At 50.9% G+C, this 22,186-nt stretch overlaps 1 protein-coding gene across 1 annotated transcript; it reads left to right on the top strand.

Annotated features, from left to right (window-relative positions):
- Positions 1–13,867: 13,867 nt before the first annotated feature.
- Positions 13,868–19,095, top strand: CNGA2 (cyclic nucleotide gated channel subunit alpha 2). Its single transcript, XM_065916230.1, has 6 exons — positions 13,868–13,971; positions 14,210–14,302; positions 14,817–14,981; positions 16,023–16,130; positions 17,239–17,345; positions 17,693–19,095. The coding sequence occupies exons 1-6, from the start codon at positions 13,868–13,870 to the stop codon at positions 19,093–19,095; spliced, it is 1,980 nt and encodes a 659-aa protein (XP_065772302.1).
- Positions 19,096–22,186: the final 3,091 nt, after the last annotated feature.

Genomic DNA, 22,186 nt, shown 5'->3' with positions numbered 1-22,186 from the left:
TGGAGAAAGTGTAGAATCGCGATGTTCAGAATGGGCTGAGATCCAGCCTCTTTGCAGGGAGAGAATGGTGGTTTCCGGTACCCACAGTAACAGCAGTGGTAGGTGCTTCCTCCTTCCCTGTCAGGGATCCATGGTGACCATCTTGGAGCTAGACCTTGTCTCTGGGCCCTCAGTGTCTCTTCTGTTCCACCTTTGGCAGGGGCTTGGCTGTGTCTTCCCTGTTTTCTTCAATGGTGTGCTCAGGGCTCTGCACATAGAATGTTCTCAATAAAAGTTCAGTTATAGCAGCAAACCCTGGTGACTGAGTTTCTTGCATCCAGGACTCGTGTGGGGTCAGCCCCTCTGGACAAAATCCTTGGTTCCTCCTTCCCAGGCTCCTCCTGCCTCTCCATTGCCAGCCCAAATGGGGGAGGCACTCCTTAGGGGCAGAGTTTGGTAAAGCCCTTCCTGTGGGACTCCTGCCGGCAAATGCTTATGGGGATATGGTTTTGCAGCAGTAGCTTGTGCTGGTTGGACATTACAGGGACTTAGAGAAATCTCCTGGATAGCACCACAAACTTTTCCATGTGCTCAGGAAGAAAGTGAAGCCCAAAGAAGGGAAACATGGCCCCGGGGTCATCCAGCAAGACCGAGACAGGGATGAGTCTAAGATGGGTTCTCCTGAACCCATCTAGGGTCTAGGGCTCGGTCTGCCTCCAACAGATGTCTCGGGGACCAGCCCCAACTCGGCTCTGGAGGCTGGATGCAAGATCACATAGAGGGACTTTGAACCCTTCTCCTCTGTGTCCACAGCTCTGAAACGTTTACATACAGGACAGGGTGCTGAGTAGGGTACTGGGACTTGGCCTAAGAGGGCAGGAGTGTCACTGCTTTGGGCTTGGCCTCAGGGCCAACGTGCTGTGGGCCAGGAGGCCATCAAAAGAACTGCTGCCCTTTCTCTGGGACCAAGGGTTAAATACACATTTCCCTGTGGTCAAGGACCTGGATCATTACATTGTTATTGGTTTTTGTGGCTCAACAGAGCTTATCTCAGCCCCTAAGTCGGTCAAGGCTTCTCCATCTCGAAAGGTGAGAGAGTGTGCTAGTCACTAGATATAAAATAAACATCACGGCATGTGTGCGTGTGTGTGTGAGAGAGAGAGTGCATGTAAGTGAGGAGGGAGGGTGATGGGAAGAAAATTGAGTCCTGGAGCCTGCTCTGACTCCACCCCACCCCCTCTATGGCCCCCATTGTCCCTATACAGTGAGGGGGGGTCCTCCTCTTCTGAGACTTAGGTGCTTTTGGTACCTCTGAGAGTAGTGTGGGTCTCCTATTAGTACCATGCCATCCCATGCACATGACCACTGGAGCTTGGGCTCTGCTGAGAGCAGAGATAAGAGCATTTGGCAAAGAAACCGTTGGAAGATCCCCTCTCTGGTCCCAGAGCAGAGGGTGGGACTGGGGTGCCCGAGGAAAAGCCCTGCAGAATAGGGACGAGGCAGTGCCCGGCCACAAGGCCCAGGGAGGACCAGGAGGGCACCCCCCCCCCCACACCTCCCCAGCCCTCCTGAAGGTGCTCCTTGCTTCTGCTCCAATCAGGCCATGGCCATGCTCAGAGGCAGGTAGGTGCTGCAGGGCAGGGCCGGGCCTGTCCTCTGGGACACGGTGTGCATGTGTGCAAGCGGACACAGACACGTTTGCAGAAAAAGTCTGGTTGAAAATATGTTGTGAAACAAAGGTTCACCCTTGGGAGCAATTTGGCAAACAAACAGTGCAGCAGCCCCTGGAGAAACACCTCCCGGGCCAGGTGGCCACCCCTCCAGCCTTCGCAGTGACTGCTCGCTGATCTGGGCCCTGCCTGCCTGCGCCGTGTCCACTCCAGGCTGGCCTCCTCTGCAGGACTCCACGGGGGTCCTATTGTGGGGGCTGGCATGGTCTGCCTGGCCCTCTGGCCCTAGTCCACCTGGAACATCTGCCCCCTTGCTGATATTTCCCTGTCAAGCTGCCCTGGCCTCGCCAAAGTTCTCCAGCAGGTGCCCAGCCCATCTGCAACTTGAACTTCCCCACGGACAAGCTGGGCCAGTGCAGAGGAGATGGACTCGTTGGAGCTGCTGGAGGGGCGGGGCAACCTTCCATTGTCTTCCTCACCTGGCACCCAGCAGAAGTGAAGGGCTGGTGGGGTGGTCTCTCACAAGGGTTTCCAGGGAATAATTCTGGCCAAATGGCCTCCCGAAGGGAGGGCTGGCCTCACCTTGCTCATAGGCGCCTGCCCTTCTGTGGAGAACCCGCAGGACAGTCAGTCCATTCGGACCTTTGCTAACCCAAGCACTCCCACTTCGAGCCAGCACACTGTGTTTTTAAGATATTAGATCACATGAATCCTGCTTCACTACGTCCTCCAGAAACAGGCAAAAAGCATGGCATGTGCAGCTAACAAAGCCCCTTGTCCTCCCGCACAGCCTCTGCCCCGTCAAGTGCCTGCATGGAGGTAAGTCCCATGATTGGCTTAGTGTGCACCCCAGCAGACTCTGAGTGTCATGTGCAGACATGTGTCCCCGTGCATGCCCTGTGCTCTGTGCAGAGGAGCCATGCAAGCCTTCCCAGGCAGCCCTTAGAGAGGGGCTGGGTCCCCCAGCTATGCATCCCTTTCCTGCGTACTCAGTGGTATCCAACTCTTTGAGACTCCATGGACTGGAGCCTGCCAGGCTCTTCTGTCCATGGATCTCTCCAGGCCAGAATACTGGAGTGGGTTGCCATTTCCTTCTCCAGGGAATTGCCCCAACCCAGAGATAGAACCCGCCTCTCCTATGTCTCTTGTATTCATGGGTGGATTGTTTACTGCGTATGTGCAGGTGGGGAAAGCTATTAACCTGCTCCATTGGGCTGGCCCTCAAACCCCCTCCAGCCCTTCTAGAAGCTGGAACTCAACATATCCCAGGTCCTTTGTCTCAGCAGCTGGGAGAGGCGGGCATGTGGGATGGGGGATGGGAGGGGGTGTGGAGGGGGTCTGAGTACCTGGCAGCAGCCAGAAATCCAGGCCTCTTAAGTGGCCACCCAAGGGCTCTCATTCATTTTCGTTTCCCCAACCTCGGCCCTTCTTGGACACCAAGTCCAGGGAGCCCTGGAGGTGAAGGAATGGATTTCCCCCCAACCCTATCCCACCCCAAGTACCTTTTGTCTCTCCCAAGTTTCCACCTGTCTTGCCCTCTGGCCAGGTAGATGGGCTGAGACTGTGAACAAGGCCAGGAGGCAGGTGCATGGGGGTGGTGAGCTGGTGACTCTGGGTCCCCAGACACAGAGCCCTGAGCGGTGTGAGTTCCATGTAAGGGAGGGCTCCTCAGGGAGCTTGGGAGGGGCTGGCTCCTGGGTCTCAGCAGACGAGCAGCTTCCACCGCCGGGCAACCTAGTATTCAGCCCTCACCTGCTGGCAGCCTGGGGTGTGCAGGTCCCACAGTGAGAGGGTCAGGCATCCAGCCAGTGGGCAGAACTGTTTCTCCAGTGGGCAAGTGCTGCCCTGGGCCGAGGCCTTGACCTCGCCTCAGTTCTGGGCATGGGCTCCTCTGGGCCACTGCCGGCCTCCCCTGCTGGCCTCAGGCAGGGCAGGCAGCTCTTTGGCTGAGAAGCTGTCTGGGGGTTTGGGGATCCCCTTGGTCTGGGGACAGTAGCTTTGGGAGGTCTCTACTGTCCCTTGGTGCTGCTGAGCCCCCGAGAACTCGTCTCTGACTGGAAGCTTCTTGGACAGACCTGTAGACGCTGACTGTGGCCAAGGGACACCCTGCCTCGGAAGCCGTCTGACTGGTGAGGAAAGGTCGGTGGCCTCCTTAGGGTCAGGACTGGAGCCCTGTGTGTGTCAGTTCTGGAGCTGGACTTGACACGGGCCCTTGTGTGCCCGGTCTGTCCTGGGATTTGAGAGAAAGTGGCTGTGTGGGGGGACTTTGTTCCTTGTCCAAGTGCATGAATGAAACCCTGGGGGCTTTAGGGGTATTGAGGCACTGACTGTGTGTGAGGCTAGGCCTTCTCCAAGGCTGTGCTCTAACCACCCTCCCTGCCACCTCCTCCTGCTGCTGCTGCTGCTAAGTCGCTTCAGTTGTGTCTGACTCTGTGCGACCCCATAGATGGCAGCCCACCAGGCTCCATGGGTTTTCCAGGCAAGAACACTGGAGTGGGTTGCCATTGCCTTCTCCGCTGCCACATCCTAGGGGACAACATAGGGGCCAAGAGTGCGCCTGGTCAGGAGGAGTGGGGTGGGAGAAAGGGCGGAGCCTGTGGGCCTCACCTGTTGCATCGACTTCCACTGCCAGCCTGCCCAGGGCATTGATGGGCATCTGAGGTCAGAGCACGGGGACTACACCCCTGGGAATTCCCTGGCTCCCTGCATGTGAGGAGTAATGGATGTAGGGCACGGCCATGTACATGTGGCGCTTCTCCCATAAACTCTAGTGGGACTGCAGCCTTTGCTTTCAGCTCTTTGAGTTGCACCCCACCCTCCTCACGAGATCCTTGAAGGAGGGCACCTGTTGTGGGTCTCTCAGGTTTTGAGAGCCAGGCCCACTGCCATTTTGGCAGACATTTCTACAGTGAAGCCCATTACAGCTTCTGCCTGAGGGAAGATTCCAGAACTAGCCTGCAGGCCTGGGGCAGGGATAGGCTCTCCATTTTGGCCCTCCAGCTGAGCTTGCCCTGCATGTCCCCTTGAGCTCAGACCAGCCAGTGTCTGCTCCATCTCTGTCAGACTGTGGTCATAGGAGGCAGCTAGTGTGGGCAGCCAACTCGGTCTATCTCTTGTCAGTGTCTGGGTCCTGCTGCTGGTGGAGCATGCACAGAACTTTTAGTATCACTTGTCAAATGGTGGCTGACTTCTCCAGAGGGAGGGTCCCTGAGTGCTAGTGCTTTGCACATGCGCATGGAATTGAGTCCCAGCTGTGGCTGACATGTTGTGTGCCTGGTGGGCCCTTGGCCTCAGAACTGCCAGTACTTGCCCTGGTCACCTCCCCCTACCAACAGGCACCAACATGAGATGGTTTCACAGGAGATGAAGCTTCAGAGATGGCTCTGGTCAGATCAGGAAAGGGTTTTAATGTCCAAATACAGAGTTTGTATTTTTTATGTAGATGATCTTTCAATCCATTCAATGAGTACCTGACACTCTCCTTGGCCCTGGGACCCGGCAGGGAATAAGGCACTCCTGGTCACTACTCACATGGATGTGATCATCTCACCAGGGACAGAAAAGAAGCACGGAAATCATGATCAGGACATGATAAGTCTATGATGCAAATTAAGTGGGGAAAAGTGAACACAAAACAAGGCATGGATTGGGAATGTGCAGAGCAAGTTTAAGGAATTCATTCATTCATTCACACATCCAGAATATGTATGTGCTTGCCATGGGGCTAGGCTCTGAGACTTAGTTATGAAACAAAACAGACAAGTCCCTGCCCTGATGAAGTTTATTTCTTTGATGAGGGCATCTGTCCATGGGTTTTAGAAGCAGGAGTGACACATAGATCTGGGTATGGACTTACTGAACTCACCCTGGTGGTATGGAAGGTAGAGAACAGACTGGAAATATGAAGGTAAAAAAGCAATGAGTCAGAAGACTATGACAGGGTTGAGGCCAGGCCTAGGGCAGCAGCAGGCAGGATAGACACAGAAGAAGGTACTGGAGAGAAATTTCAGCAGTAGAACCAATAGGATTTGAGGATGGGGAGGAAATGTCAAGAATGACTACTACCTAGGTTTGTAGATTGAGCATAGATAGGGAGAGATGTGCTGTTCTTAAGATAAGGCACTGGGGCTGGGGCTGAGATCAGACAGTCATGTCAGTCTGGGACACGTTGAGTCTAGGGGCCCAGTGACTGCCTCTAGGAGATAGAGCTGGCCTGTGGGCATCTGGACGTGTAGAGCTCAGGAAGGGCTTCTTAGTGAGGGCAGCAGGGGCTAGGGGCATGGGCTGCTATCTCTAGGGTTCAGTTAATCCTGCGGGGTGGGGGCTGACTATGACTGGTGTCAGATACACTGTCCCAGTCCCATATTGATCTATAAAGAAATAAAGCCTCAGGTGACAAAAGCAGTCCAAGTTTGGAAAGTTTCTGATGTGATGGCGTCTACACTAGAGGCTCCAGTCCCTTGTCGAAGGAGTGACCCAGCATGGTGTTCTGCCAGACCTGTTGGGCAGAGCCCTGTTTTCCGTGTGTCCCACTGGAGATTTCATTCATTCAACAGATAGTTGTCAAGCATCTTTTCCATGGAGGTGCTGGCCTGGAGCCTGACCGTAGGGTGGCTGCTGATAGCGAGAGGCAAATTGGCAGCGAGGACACATGCTTGCCTAATGAGTGCCAAGCCCTTGCTCTTCCCCCAGCTTGGGGCTGCTGATCCACAGTTGAACCCCTTCTAACTGTCCCTCCAGACCTGGGGCACAAGGGTCACTGCTGTGCCTGCTGCAGCGCTGAACAAGTCTCCTCCTAGTACTCAGGCCCAAGTCCCTTCCAGGCTGTCCCTGTAGTTAAGTGTGCTTTTGGAGCCATGCTGCTGAGGTGTGAATCTGTAAAATGGAGATAGTAATAACATTAGCTTTGCCAGATTGCTGTGAGAATTAAAGAAGTCAACTTAGGTCAAGTGCTAGTAGCCCATGATAGCTGCCTCCTGAACAAGAAGTTGTTCCCTACACCCCACCCCTCTTCTAGCTTCCTCTTGTTTCTCCTTGTCTATGTGTGCCTGCCTGCCCACCGCCCAGCCACCCGTGATGCACATGACCCTCCCCTTGGCACTGTTCTCTGCCTGTTGTTCAGATTTTTTTCTACTGCACTGGCTAGAATTGTCTATCTGGGGCACTAGTTTCTGGCTGGGACTTATTGTCTACTTCTCTGGGCTGTCTGTCATGGAAGAGTTCCCTTCTCAGTCACAGTGGGCACAGTTTGGCTGGTATTATCTTGAATCTGAGGCCGGGATGGACTGAATTATAAAATAAGCTGAGAAACCTGGTCACCTGGAGGGTTTTGTCAGCCTTTTGGGAAGAGCCACTGAAGCCAGTGTCACCCACCAGCAGTTAGTTCCCTCTTCTGAGCTCTGTTTTCTAAGATTCCTCAGAACTGTACCAAGATTTAGCCTGTATACCTCCCTCCCCAACTCCCTGCCCACCTTCCTGTCTTCCCTCCACTGGTATGTATGGAGTGTTTCCCAGGAGCCCCAGTGCTGTGTAGGGATGCAGAACATCACAAGCAGACCCTGATGCCTGTCCTCAGGCAGTGCTCGTACCTCTCCAGTACTGGCAAGAGGGGTGGCATAGTCTGGACTCGGGCTTCATCCCAGGACTTGGAGAGCTTGGCGAAGTGGTGCATGGGGACAATGAGCATGGACATACTCTTCGGGGAGACGTTTGAGTGCCAAGCCGCACTGAAGGCCAGAAGCTGAAGGCATGAAGGCTCAGTCAGTCACAAATATTTAAAGGCCGACAGTGGCGATGCACTGGGTGTGATTTGAGACAAATTAAGCTGTCCTTGTCCAAGGGCATCCAGAGACTACTGTCCAACTGGGAGTTGGGAGGAAAGCTTGAAGCTCTTCAAAGAGGTTCTGCTGTTATCCTTATCTTTAGTACTGGGCAATGGATGCCATCCTTACTTTTGTGACTGTGAATAATGTGTTTTATTTCCCTGGCTGCTTTTCAGATTTACCCATTATCAGTAGATTTGGGCAATTTGATTACAATGTGCCTTGGTGTAGCTTTCTTCATGCTTCTTGCTCTAGGATATCATTGAGCTTCTTATATCTGTGGATTTGCAGTTTTTTTAAAAAATCAGATTTGGAAAAATTTTGGCCATTATGTCTTTAAATACATTTCCTACCGCTCCCTCCTTTGTGAACTTCAACTCCACCTCTATTAAAGGCACTTGAAATTTTCCCACAATTTGCTGATGCTTTGCTCTTTCTTTTTCTGATTCTTTTTTCCCCCTTTGTGCTTCCCTTTGAATAGTTTTATTGTGTTGTCTGCAAGTTCACTGATATCTTCTTGTGAAATAGCTGATCTCTTGTTGATCTCATCTAGAATATTTTTTATCTCATAGTTTATAGTTTTCATATTTAGAAGTTTGATTTGGGTCTTTTCATATGTTCTATACCCTTATGTAACTTTTTGAACATATGGAATACAATTATATTAACTGTTTTAATACCCCTGTCTAGTAATTTTGTATTTGTGTCAGTTCTGGGTTTATTTTGGTTGGTAGTTTCATCTTTATTTTGGAGAAATTATTTGTATACTTGGTAAACTTTAAGTGGTTGCAACACATTATGAATTTAATTCTGGGGGTATATCTGACCCCTGTTACTCCATCTTCTTCAGAAGCAGAACTGTCATATACTCCTTTAAAATCAACAAATTGATATAGCAGAGGTCTAATCTGAGTAATAGAAGTAGAGAGATGGAGTAATGGACAGGGAAAGTACAAATATTCATTGAGCATCTACCATATGCCAGGCACCAAGAAAAGATGGTAGCTTGGACTAAAGTGTTAATGGTAGAGACAGTGAGAAGTGGTCAGATACAGGGTATGTTTGGAAGGTAGAGACAACGTGAATTGCATATAACCAGATGAATTGCATAGGTGTGAGGGTGTGAAGGGGCTTCCCAGGTGGTGCTAGTGGTAAAGAATCCGTCTGCCAATGCAGGAGATGCCAGTTCAATCCCTGGGTCTGGAAGATTCCCTGGAGGAGGGCATGGCAACCCACTCCAGCATTGTTCCCTGGGAAATCCCATGGGCAGAGGAGCCTGATGGACTATAGTCCATGGGGTCACAAAGCATCAGACATGACTGAATAACTTAGCAGCAACAGCAACAGAAGGTATGAAAGAAAGGGAGGAGTGAAGGATGACTCTAAGGTATTTTAAAACATTTTTATTGGAGTATAGTTGATTTACAATGTGTTAGTTTCAGGTATATAGCAATACCAGTGATACATATAACATATATTCATTCTTTTTCAGATGCTTTTCTAATATAGGATATAAGAGTATTGACTAGAGTTCCCTGTGCTATCCTTGTCAGTTTTTGACTTGGGAGAACAGCATCACCTTTATTGAGATGCAGATGAGTATTGGAGGATAAGGTTTTGAGGGGGAAGATCAACTATTCCGTTTGGGACATATTCAGCCTGTGATGTCTATTCACATGGTAATGTCAGGGAGATAAACTGGAGCCCAGGAGAGAGGCTGGACAGTTGTTGAAATTTGCAAGTCATCAGTATACAGACGTGTTTAAAGCCAGAAGACTAGATGAAGAAATGATGAAGAAAAAAAAGATAAGGCATATACTCAAACACTGAGTTCAGGACACTCCAAAGTTTAGACCTAAGAAAAAGGAGGAGGCTTCATCAGAGGGCACTAAGAAGTGGCCAGTGAAAGGTATTTTTACAGAAAAAAGTGATGAAGGTTTACAGAAAATATAAAATTTCAATTCAGGTTCTCCAGTGACTCTGGTACACTTCTGGCAAAAAAACTTGCCACATTAAGGATGTTTTATTTTATCTCCAATTATCTCCAATAAAAATCCTTAATAGGAAATATATATATATATGTGGCCAGTGAGGCAGGAGGAGAATCAGGAGCATGGAACCCATTATTTCAAGGTGAGAGTGTCTAAACTGTGCCGAATGCTGCTGAGAAACACAGTAGATGTGGACAGAAAAGTGACCCTGAGGATGAACTGTGTTCATGGATTTCCCTTTTATTCTGGGAGAAATACTGAGGTCAGAGATTCTGCAGACTCATCTTTCTCACCAAGCCCCTTGGAGGCCTAGTGCACAGCAGGTGTCTTGGCCATATGCATGGGATGGATGAATGAATAAAAGGGCACTGAGCAGCAATGAGATTTGAATGAGCTACAGACTAGAAGGTAGTAGCTCTGGCTTCCAGCCTTGGCTGTATTTCTAACTTGTTTCTTCTGTTCCTGGTCTTAACATCTCTGAAGGAATCAGCCTCAGAATGCTTTCAGCCAGGGTGTGAGAGACTCTTGGGACCAGGCTGGTGTTTCTGTAAAAGTCTTGGGCTGGATGTTCAACTTGTGAATGAGGAGAAAAGAGGCCCAGAAGTGCACCAGGATTGATGTTGTTTTTTTTGTGGAAATAGGGTTCCTTACTCTTGATTTGGGGCTTCCCAGGTGGTGCTAGTCGTAAAGAGACTGCAGGAGACATAAAGAGACAGGGGTTCAATCCCTGGGCTGGAAAGATCCCCTGGAGAAGGAAATGGCAACCCATTCCAGTATCCTTGCCTGGAGAATCCCATGGACAGAGGAGTCTGGTGGGTTACAGTCCATAGAGTCTCAAAGACTCGGACACAACTGAGTGACTTAACATGCACGCACGCATTCTTGGTTTGAAGGCCTCCCTCCTATCTACGTTCGCTGTCCATCTCTTGTCTTTAACAACTATATTTGCTGTCTTCCTCATGCAGCTTAGCCCTGCGTGGACACTTGCTTGGTTTCCCCAGTGCATTTACTGCAGCCTGATGCCTCTGAAGATGAAACCCTTCCCGTTTCGCTGAGAATGCTGGGGGTTGGCATGAGTGAGCCTCTTCACCTGTCTCTCACTCTTCCCTAGCTGCATCTAACATGTTTGCTTGTCACCTCCTCCCCTTTCTGACCTGTTCACCCAGCCTCTCTGCTCCGTGTTCTTTGTAAGTCACCTCTCACATCCTCTATTCCCTGGACCCACCCATTCTATCCATCTTTCATGAGCTCCAGCCCTAACTGTGGTTATATGTGTGCTAAGTCACTCAATCATGTCTGATTCTTTGCGACCCCATGGACTGTAGCCCTCTAGGCTCCTCAGCTCATGGGATTCTCCAGGCAAGAATACTGAGTGGGTTGCCATGTCCTCCTCCAGGGGATCTTCCTGACCCAGGGATAGAACCCTCCTCTCTTCATCTCCAGCCCTGGCAGGCAGGTTCTTTCCCAGTAGCACCAACTGGGGTTATAAGCACAGATATTTTCACTGTCTATTGAATCCCTCCTCAAACTTTGCTTCCCTATGTCCTTTCTGTACAATGGTAACAATAATAGCAACACAAAAAGCTTACAAATTTACATCTTCCGGTTCCTACTCTCTCCCTCAAACTTCTAGAAAGAGTTAGCTACATTCCCCATCTACTGTTCCTCACCTCCTACCGTTCAATCAGAAACCCTGCAAACATGCCCTCTCTGCTTTTGACGAGGTGGCCAGCGAGGACCCTAGCATTTGACACACGGCCGCTCCAGCTCTCAACTCAGGCTCCTCCCTTCCTGAGACTCCCTTTCCTGGGGCCTGTCCTCCATAATCTCCTCAGAACTCTCCCCTCAGCCTCCTCCTCTGCTTTTATGCTACGAGAGTGCTCACTGCCTCTGAGAGCTTGAACTGCCAGCAACCCTATGGTGTCCACGTCTCCCCTCCTAGTCCAGACCCCATTGAGCACAGGGCTGGTCAGAGACTGCTGCCCCAGGCCTGGAGGGTGACTGGAAAGGCGGAGACTAAGCCAAGGCCTTGGGGACAGAGGGCAGTGAATGGAAAGATTTTTTGACACTTTGTAGAGGGGATAATCAACCGAGAAGGAAACTGCTTGGAGGTGGTGACTGAAGTTTTCTGGCTTGGGTGACTGGGTAGAGGGTAGGCCATGTTCTGAGGTGGGGAAATTGGAGCAGAAGCCAATTTGTAGGTGAAGGTGTCAAGCTGAGTTTTAACTAGGTTGAGTTTGAGGCACCTCAAAAAAGAAGATGCCCGGCAGATACTGGAGAGATGAGTGGGCACCTTGGAAGAGATGCCTGGGTGTGGACGTGGTGGTAACTGAAGCCTGGAACTAGATGAACTTTCTGGAGCGAGCATGTAGACCAGAAGCACTGGCCTAGCTAGCTACCTGTGGGCCACGGATAGCTGACTGCCCAGGTGCTCCCTGTGAGCGGCCGGCCAGAGGGGCAGTTCTCCTGAAGGGCAGTGTGGGTGGCAGCCAGACGGAAGGAAGAGCCTGTTTCTGGCAGAGAAGAAGCAGGGATCATGGGAGAGGAATCTGTCTTGGTGCCAGAAACTCAGAGAGGGCATATGACTTGTCATGTGCCCCCAGGTCTGCCCCCCTTGTAGGCTCAGGGTCACTGCTATCGCAGATGACCAGGAAGGATGGGAGGGGTCTGAGTGCTGGCAAACAGGGCTGATGCTGGCTCTCTATCAGCAAGAAGCTATCCCGAGTCCTCGGCCTGGAGTTTGCAGCCTCCCTGGGCTGGCCTTGGCCTCCTCTGCCTTCTTCCTATAAGCAGAGCTCACTCTGTACTCCGGGTCCCGCCTCCCACACCAGTGTCCTCTACACCCGTGCCATGGGTGGGACCATTACTTGCACTGTTCCACCCCAGCCATTCAGCCACTGAACAGGTCTCTACAGAGTACCACTTTTGAGCCTGTGTTCCAGCCCCTCTTCGGCTTCAGGCTTCCAGGAGGCCAGCCCTGAAAGCCTGCTTAGTGCAGGTGGCCCCAGCTTTGTTTGCATTGCTTGGAACTTTCTGTCACCATGGTTGGCCACCTCTCGGGTCCAAGTGAGGACACAGGGATGCCAGTTCCTATCCCTAAGGTGCCCTCATTAGCATCCCGGTGACGCATTCCCACAGGGAGCAGCAGGTGAGAGGCTCTGAGGCTGCTTGTTATTACCACTCACTGCAGAGCTTGACGTGCCTGCTGTCGCCATGGGGACCACTTCCGAAGCTGAAGAAGGCTGGGCTCCAGTAGGAGCTCCAGCAGTTGGGGCCACCGGTCATCCGTGGGGTATGCTCATCCTTTCTGAGCAAATCTGGCAGGGCAGCCTCAGTGGGGAAGGGCTGTCCCACTTCCCTGACCCCGTGCAAGACACACATGGAACACCAGGTCTCTCTTCTGGACTTTTCCTTCTCAGGATGCTCCTTCTTGGTCTGTTTTGTGGCTGTCTCCTCCTCTGCTCAATTCTTAAATGTTGGGGTTCTCCACAGCTCTTCCTGTGTGACCTTGCCCACTTGTTCTCCCTCAATCCCCACCCTCCAATGGCTTCTTCCTTCTCTTGGGCTTTATCTGTACCATCTTCTCCAGACTTCTCCACTGCACATCCCTCCACCTCTCTGCTCTCTCCAGACCAGACTCCACTTAGCAGTCAGAAGGCTCTTTATCTAATATAACACCGTCCTTGTTATGATCCTGCTTAGCCCTTGCAAAGCTCTCCATAGCCCAAAGGAGAAAGTATTCACTTGCACCACTTCTTATAGAGCCAGTGGGTGCTCTCCCTTCTCTCATCTCACCCTCAGCTCCACCCACTGTTCATTCCTCAGCTTCAGGGTGCTTGAAAGAATGTGACTGAAGCTTAAAGGAAGGGCCCCCAGAGTCCACGCCCCTGGTGAAGAAGTCAATGAGAGGCAGGACTGTCACCTGAGGACAACCAGAGAGCTGAGCAGGTAGGTGGCAGCTTCTTTGGGCCAAGGAGGTACATCTCCTCTCATGGGGCAGGAATTTGGGGGCAGTGACTGGTTTGGAGGTGCTCAGCAGCTTCAGTCTCTGCCAGAGGGCTGTAAACAGGGTCGCCGGTAGATGGCTGAAACAAGTTTTTGTTTGTTTTGTTTTAGCTTTGTTAGTTCACATGTCAGATAATTCATTCTGGTAAAAGAAAAAGAAACACACATTGCAGTTTAGCACAGTTTGCCTTTTAAATAACCTGTCAGGGCGGGGAGAGCACCAGCATCTTGCCCTGTACCATCATAGCAATACTGTGGGGAGCTGGGGTTTGCTGACTGGGTTTTCTGACTGGTGCTGTTCTCAGTGCTCACTTGAGGTTCTTATGTGGGTACTGGGGTCTTCTGTGAACTTTCTTTGGGCTTCTCCCTGGCAGGTGAGGGTCCTGGTTGTACATGGAGGATGACAGAAAAAACCAATGGTGTGAAGAGCTCCCCAGCCAATAACCACCGTGCCCCTCCTGCCATCAAGGCCAATGGCAAAGATGACCACAGGGCCAGCAGCCGGTGAGTTTGTTGAGGCTGGAACATTTCAAAGATGGCCTTGAGCCTGCTACTTCCTCCCAGCTCTGCCTCATTGTCATAGAGTAAACAATCCTTGGCTCAAGTGCAGACTCTAAAAGGACCATGGGATTTCTAGGTATCTTCTAGGAAGGGAGAGGGCTAATAGGAGATGAAGTATGCACAGAAACAAACTAACAAACAAAAAAAAAGCCTTCAGTCAATTCTGCTCCTTCCTCTGCAGGCCACAGTCTGCGGCCGATGATGACACCTCCTCAGAGCTACAGCGACTGGCAGAGATGGACGCCCCCCAGCAGAGGAGAGGTGGCTTCCGCAGGTGGGTCTCACAACTGCCCTGCTACCATCCCCTCCTTCCCATGGGGCCTGTCAGATCATGGCGTCCTCTCAGTCCCAGGGGCCTTTCTAACAAGACCTCTAGGAAACCCTGTTAGCCCTGCCCTAGCTCAACTTTTCTCTCTAGAGGAGGCTGTCAGCAAGTTTGGAGGGGCCGGTGAAGGTTTCTCTTCAGACTTGTTTGTGGCAGTGTCAGGAGGAGATTGTCTTCCCAGCAGAGGGGCTCAGATGGAGGGCTCCATGCAGAAATCAGAAAGCCTGAAGCAATCTTTCTCCTGACTTGTCCTCCCTAAGCACCATCTCCATTTTGCCCCAGAGACCCCATGTTTGTTCTTCAGAATCGACAGAAATGGCACCTCCTACAGGAAGTCTTCCCAGAGTAACCTCTTCAGGCTGCTGGGCTGAGTCATGCCCCAGCCCCATCCCCTGTCCTGGGCGCGGGTCCTCTCGCCAAAGCGCAGGTCTTCTATGCCTCACGCTCCCTCTCTCTGCTCTAGGATTGCCCGCCTGGTGGGAGTCCTCAGAGAGTGGGCTAACAGGAACTTCCGTGAGGAGGAGCCTAGACCTGACTCGTTCCTTGAGCGTTTCCGGGGGCCTGAGCTCCACACCGTGACGACACAGCAAGGGGACGGCAAAGGCGACAAGGACGGCGAGGGCAGCAAGTACAGCAGTCGAGCCTGAGGGACCAGAAGGGCCCCAAGCTGGCATTGGGAGGGCTCGGTGGGGCTCCTCAGACCACAACCAGGGAGGCCTGCTGTGCTTTCCACTCTAGAATGTTCCTTGGTCTGTGCCCAAAGGCTTTCTAATGGCCAGTGGCTCACCGGCCGTGGGATCCCCTGCTGGCTCCTCTCACCTTCGCCACCGATTCACAGAGCTCCTCCTGTTGCTCAGGAAGCAAGGGGCAAGGGCATGCAGATGTGGGTGGGAAGAGGCCTCAGCCAAGGGTGCAGAGGAGGGTGCAACTAGAGAGCACTGTGGAGCCCATGTCAACCCCAGCGCCCATGTGAGTGCAGAGTGGGAGTGTGAAGAGGCCATGCTGGGGGTTGCCTGGCTGGTGGTGGGGGAGAGGAGGTCCTGAAACAAGTAAGCACGACAGAGTGAGTGGGGAGGCCAGAGAAGGCAGGTCTGGAGGGCCTCTTCTTTGAGGAAGGAGTAGGCGACAGGGGATGTCTGGCCAGGCCGACATTCCCCACCTCCGGCCAGTAGAGGAAAAGCACTCCCGCCAAGGCAGGGCCCGGCATCTGGAAAAGTGATCTGGGAGCTGGAGGCCAGACCAAACAGCGGGGCTGGGCAGGAAGCACACTCACTCAGAGCCCCTCTCTCTTCCCAGGAGGGATGCGGGGACCTGCCCTGAGCCCTCATCACCATGCTGTATAAGACCCTCCCTGGGGCCCAAGGACTGCCTCAGCGACAGCACTCTCCCTCATGCACCCTCTCGGCAAGAGGCCTCCAGAGGGCACAAGAGTCAACAGGCCCATGTAGGGTCAAAATCAGAAGAAGGCTGTTTCTCACCCACCAAGTTCTAGTTAGATGCCCAGTGCCAGGCTGTGGCTTCCTCATAAATGAGGCTTTAAGAAAACCCATGCGTCACCCTGGGCATCCCGCAAGGCACTGCATTTTCAGGGTCCTCTGGCCTCTGGGAGCCAGGGTGCTGCCACATCGGCGAGCTGGTTCCCAAGCCTGGCCTCTGTGTGTCTCCTCAGGAAGAAGTTTGAACTCTTTGTCTTGGACCCAGCCGGGGACTGGTACTACCGCTGGCTGTTTCTCATTGCCTTGGCTGTCCTCTACAACTGGTGCCTACTGGTGGCCAGGTGAGCAGAAAGTGGTCTGGGAGGGAGTGGCCTGAGCAACCAGGTCCAGCTCTGGACACAGAGCTCACACTACCTCAGTCATTCATTCACCACAGATTTAACTGAGCACCTTAATGGGTGCCAATCTCAGTGCTCAGGGCTGGGGATTATCTGTGAACAAGGTATGCATGGTCTCTGCACTCCTGGAGCTTGCAGGCTCGTGGGGACACTGACAGTGAACCTGAATATATCAGTGCCCAAGCCAACTTCAGAGACTGGAGGCAGGGAGCTACTGATACTAGAGAAAAGGCAGTCAGGGTGGACCTTTCTGAGAAGGTGGTGCCTTAGCTAAGACCTGAGTGATGAGAGAGGGTCTGGAGGACTGCAGGTAGTGTTGGAGATGCAGGTGCAGGCCGGCGCTGCAGGCTTTGTGCACCAGGGAGGGGGCTGGGTTTCATTCGAAGTGTAACCAAGTAGTCAGAGTTAACTGCTCCTACCTTTGACTTGTATACTCACTGAGTCATCTTGGGTTCTGTCCTTTCCTCTGCCCTCTCCTGTGGCCCCTACCCACCCAGGCAGCAAGACTCAATTCCTCCTAACACTCTCCTGCAGCCTCCAACCTCTCTTCATTCCCACTGCCTCGAGTCTAAGATCAGCTATCACTCTCTCTTGGGTGGGTTGGCCAGTGCTCCATGTTGGGTTCTCAGTAGGTATGTGTTGAAGAGCCAAACATGGAGGCTAGTCAGCTGTGTATTATGGGCATTCTTCCAATGACTCATTTTTCATTCAACTCACTTCTGTTGAGCACTTGAATCCTGGGCTAGGATGTACTCTGGGTTAGGACATGGGGGACCAGGTATGTTGTAATGACTAAGAGGTGGTCTTTGTCTCCGTGGAGCTCACAGTCCAGTGGGTCAGATAGACAAGTAACGTTCAGCAAAGTCTATGTATAAAAAGGGTTGGAGTAGGAGTTGCTTGTGAATCCATGTCTTCTGGACAGCAGACTGACTGTGACTCATCAGTGCCCCTGGTGGCCTTCCCAAGCCCTGCTTGTGGTGGGCAATCAGTTTGGGGACTTCAGGAGTCGTTGGATGGCTTCGAGGGTGAAGCCAGCACTGTCTTCCTGCAGAGCCTGCTTCAGTGACCTGCAGAAAGGTTACTACATAGTGTGGCTGGTGCTGGATTACGTCTCAGATGTGATCTACATTGCAGACCTCTTCATCCGACTGCGCACAGGTAAGTGATAACTGGGATGCACAGGCAGGAGCATGACCCCTGAGTCCAAAGACTTGAATCCAAATTCTCAGGAAATCCCCTTGGCATGGTGTTAGCCTCAGCTATCTGGCTGGGACACAGGCTGATGCCTTTCCCTCTTTGAATCTCAACTTCCCTACATGCTCAGTGAGTTTTGGATCTAGGGGTAATCTCTTAAGATACTTATGGCCAGCTATACTGTGTGAGCCTCCTATACCCTCCTTGGGAAGGAGGGTTCACTGATCATATGCTCATTCCTGAGCATTAGTCTATTAGGAGGGACAGGTACAAAGTCAGAGGTGATATACATTGGCTTATGTCTCCACTAGGTTTCTTGGAGCAGGGGCTACTGGTGAGAGACACAAAGAAGTTGCGGGACAACTACATCCATACCATGCAGTTCAAGCTGGATGTGGCCTCCATCATCCCTACAGACCTGATCTATTTTGCTGTGGGGATCCACAACCCTGAGGTGCGCTTCAACCGCCTGCTACACTTTGCCCGCATGTTTGAGTTCTTTGACCGCACTGAGACACGCACTAGCTACCCCAACATCTTCCGAATCAGCAACCTGGTCCTCTACATCTTGGTCATCATCCACTGGAATGCCTGCATCTACTATGCCATCTCCAAGTCCATCGGCTTTGGGGTCGACACTTGGGTTTACCCCAACATCACTGACCCTGAGTATGGCTACCTGTCTAGGGAGTACATCTATTGCCTTTACTGGTCTACACTGACCCTCACCACCATTGGGGAGACACCACCCCCTGTAAAGGATGAGGAGTACCTGTTTGTCATCTTTGACTTCCTAATTGGTGTCCTCATCTTTGCCACCATCGTGGGAAATGTGGGCTCCATGATCTCCAACATGAATGCCACCCGGGCTGAGTTCCAGGCCAAGATTGATGCCGTCAAACATTATATGCAGTTCCGAAAGGTCAGCAAGGAGATGGAAGCCAAGGTCATTAGGTGGTTTGACTACTTGTGGACCAATAAGAAGAGTGTGGATGAGCGGGAAGTCCTCAAAAACCTGCCAGCCAAACTTAGGGCTGAGATAGCCATCAACGTCCACCTGTCCACACTCAAGAAAGTGCGCATCTTTCAGGACTGTGAGGCTGGCCTGCTGGTGGAACTGGTGTTAAAGCTCCGGCCTCAGGTCTTCAGCCCTGGGGACTACATTTGCCGCAAGGGGGATATTGGGAAGGAAATGTACATAATCAAGGAGGGAAAATTGGCAGTGGTGGCTGATGATGGTGTCACTCAGTATGCTCTGCTCTCTGCTGGGAGTTGCTTTGGAGAGATCAGTATCCTTAATATTAAGGGCAGCAAAATGGGCAATCGGCGCACAGCCAACATCCGTAGTCTTGGCTACTCTGATCTGTTCTGCTTGTCCAAGGATGATCTTATGGAAGCTGTGACTGAGTACCCTGATGCCAAAAGGGTTTTGGAGGAGAGAGGCCGGGAGATTCTGATGAAGGAGGGCTTGTTGGATGAGAATGAGGTGGCAGCCAGCATGGAGGTAGATGTGCAGGAGAAGCTAGAACAGCTGGAGACCAACATGGACACCTTGTACACTCGTTTTGCCCGCCTGCTGGCTGAGTACACAGGAGCCCAGCAGAAGCTCAAGCAGCGCATCACAGTTTTGGAAACCAAGATGAAGCAGAATAATGAGGACGACTACCTGTCAGATGGGATGAACAGCCCGGAGCCACCTGCCGAGAAGCCATAATGGCTTGGCCCAATTGCCCCTCCAGCCTTGGCCTTGACCCCAGGGCTGGAAGAGCTGTGTAAGTCCCCACATATATATATGCATTACCACATCCCCTTGAATTCTCCCAGAAGCCTCTCTGCTGGAAGGTTTAGTGCTCAATCCTCCAGAAGCCCTCCTCCAAGTCTGATTAACAGCTAATCTTGTGCAGGGCACAGACTGTGCTTAGCTCGGCTTCCAGAAACGTCAGCCTGTCTAAGTTTGAGGAAGGAAGAGAAGAGGAGCATCTCTCCAGGCTCTTTTGTGTCTAGTTACCTCCCACTTGGCTCTTTTCTAATATGTGTTCTGAATATTTCCATTTCCCTGCAGCAGTATGTAGTTCGAACACTAGCTGCAGACACCTAGCACGGGTCCCAGTATCTTTTTCCCAAGGCAGGCAAAAGGTGTGGAGGGGGGCAGGTAGGAGATGCTCACTTCAATTCCTACTCCGCTGATTCCTCTGTCTGCCTGCCAACCCAGAGTGGGAACCCTGTGGTCTTCTCTGGACCAGGGGGAGGAGGTTGCTCCTGGTCTCCAATCCACCCCAGGGCATGGAGTGAGCAACTAGCAGTTGGCCAACAGGCAAGGCACCTGGAGAAGGTGGTGGGCAGGAGTCTGGCCATCATCCCTCTATGCAGAGTGTTTCTTAGAAGGCGCTGAGGCTGATGGTGCGTGGATGACTCTTCAAGTTAACATCTGCAGTAGAGACATTTACAAGTTAATAAATTCCTCTGAACTCTTTGTGGTGATTGCTCCACTCTGCTATTAAGATTCTCTCCCTTCCTTCCTCCCAACCCATCTCTTCCCCCTTATTTCTCTCTTTCCCTTACCCAAGACTCTGCCTGGAATCACCTCTTGCTGTTTTTTGCTGCCTGCCTAAGCCCTACTAGGACTTCCCTCATAGCTCAGTTGGTAAAGAATCTGCCTGCAGTGCAGGAGACCCTGGTTTGATTCCTGGGTCAGGAAGATCCCCTGGAGAAGGGATAGGCTACCCACTCCAGTATTCTTGGGCTTCCCTTGTGGCTCAGCTGGTGAAAGAACCCAACTGCAATGAGGGAGACCTGGGTTCGACCCCTGGGTTGGGAAGATCCCCTGGAGAAGGGAAAGGCTACCCACTCCAGTATTCTGGCCTGGAGAATTCCATGGACTGTATAGTCCCTGGGATCACAAAGAGTCGGACACGACTGAGCGACTTTCACTTTCACTTTAAGCCCTACTGGTCCTTCTATACTCAGCTCAGGTACCATATTTTGGGAGAAGGTTCCCTTGTCTGAATCAGCTCCCACACTAGGCAATCATGAGTCTAGGCTCTAAGCTGCTCGTGAGTCTCAGTCCTGGCTCTTTATCACACGGTGGGGTCTGTTTTGATGCATCTGGCTTCCACTGTGGGCTCTCTGCGGGCAAGGCCGAGACAACCTCTCTCACTGTTCTGCTGGCAGCATTGGAGACATGCCTGGCACAGAGGAGGCATTTGGAGAAGTTTATTCACTGGGGTGATAAGCGAGCACATCCAAACTCCTATGCTTGCATTTGCCAGCAACCATGTCTTTACAGTCATGCAGGCTATGTCTGGGGATTTGGGAAGTCTTTCCTGAAGGCATAGATACTTGAGTGGGTACCACCAGGTGATCCAGAGCCTGAAGGACAGTGCTAACTAGTGCAAAGGATCTAACTGCAGACTCGGGTGTCTCTGTGCATACCAGTTATCTCTCTCTATCTCTATTAACAGTGGTTCAGTACACACACAATTTATCCATAATTTTAACATTTGTCTTTGTTTTTAAAGTGTACAATTTGGTACTGTTAAGTATATTTACATTGCTGTGCAACCAGTCTCCAGAACTCAGTTCAAACTGTGAAACTGAAACTCGGTCTCCAGTAAGCAGCCTCTCCTCATTCTCCCTCCCTCCAGCTCTGGCAATCACGATCCTGCTTTTTGCCTCTGTGAATTTGACTGCTCTAGATACGTAACATAATGGAATCATATAACGTAGGTCCTTTTGTGACTGATTTATCTCACTTAGCATAATGTTCTCAAAGTTCATCGTGTTGTAAAAGGCGTCAGAATTTTCTTCTTTTTTTTTCCATTTATTTTTATTAGTTGGAGGCTAATTACTTTACAATATTGTAGTGGTTTTTGCCATGCATTGACATGAATCAGCCATGGATGGCTGAATAACATTCCATTGTATGGATAGACTGCATTTTATTTATCTACTTATCCATCAATGAATACTTGCATTATTTTCATCATTTGATTACTATGGATAATGCTACTATGCACATGAGTCTACAATTAATTGTCTGTTCCAGTTCCTGCTGTCACTTTTTGGAGTGTATACCTAGAAGTAGAATTGCTGCATCATGGAGCAATTTCAATGTTTAATTTTGAACAATATGAAACGACATACCGTTTTCCACAATGACTACACCATTTGACATTCCCACTAACAGTGAACAAGGGTTCTAGTTCTCCATATCCTCACCAACACTTGTTACTTTCTGCTTTTTTCTTTTCACAGTAGCCATCTTAATAAGTGTGAGTTGGTATCTCTTGTAGTTTTGAGATTCACTTCCCTGATGTAATTATTGATGTTGAGCATCCCTTTGTATGCAGCTGACTGGACCATTTGTATGTCTTTTGTAGAGAAATGTCTATTTAGTTCTTTGCTCAATTTTTAATTGGATTATTTCTTTTGTTGTTGTTGAGTTGTAGCAGTACTTTATATATTATGGAAATTAGTCCAAACCAGTTATATTATTTGCAAATTTCCTCTATTCCACAGGTTGCCTTTTCACTCTGTTGATCACGTCCTTTGATGCACAGAAAATTCTAGTTTTGATGTAACCCAGTTTATTTTTTCTTTTGTTGCCTGAATTTTGTTGTCACCATTTTCATTGGAATTAATTCTTTTAGCAAGACTTCTTTTAAAATTTAATGTAATTTCTTGACCTCTTCTGTAGCTTACAGTGGTAAATCGTAATCAGGGGAAAACTTACTTGCAGATATCTGAAACATGTTCTATGCCTAGGCCCTGGTCCCTAAGAGGGTGGCAGGGTGGCAGCATTTGTG

The sequence above is a fragment of the Muntiacus reevesi genome, chromosome X (assembly GCF_963930625.1).
Source record: "Muntiacus reevesi chromosome X, mMunRee1.1, whole genome shotgun sequence".
NCBI lineage: Eukaryota > Metazoa > Chordata > Mammalia > Artiodactyla > Cervidae > Muntiacus > Muntiacus reevesi.
Note: the sequence above shows the minus strand (reverse complement) of the source record. Positions and strands in the feature narration are given on the sequence as shown.

Bases quoted from the DNA above. Each gene is read 5' to 3' on its own strand.
- CNGA2 (XM_065916230.1), top strand. From the start codon at position 13,868: ATGACAGAAAAAACCAATGGTGTGAAGAGCTCCCCAGCCAATAACCAC. The intron at 13,972-14,209 runs GTGAGTTTGTTG...CTTCCTCTGCAG, and splicing joins GACCACAGGGCCAGCAGCCG to GCCACAGTCTGCGGCCGATG. The intron at 14,982-16,022 runs GTACAGCAGTCG...GTGTCTCCTCAG, and splicing joins AAGGACGGCGAGGGCAGCAA to GAAGAAGTTTGAACTCTTTG.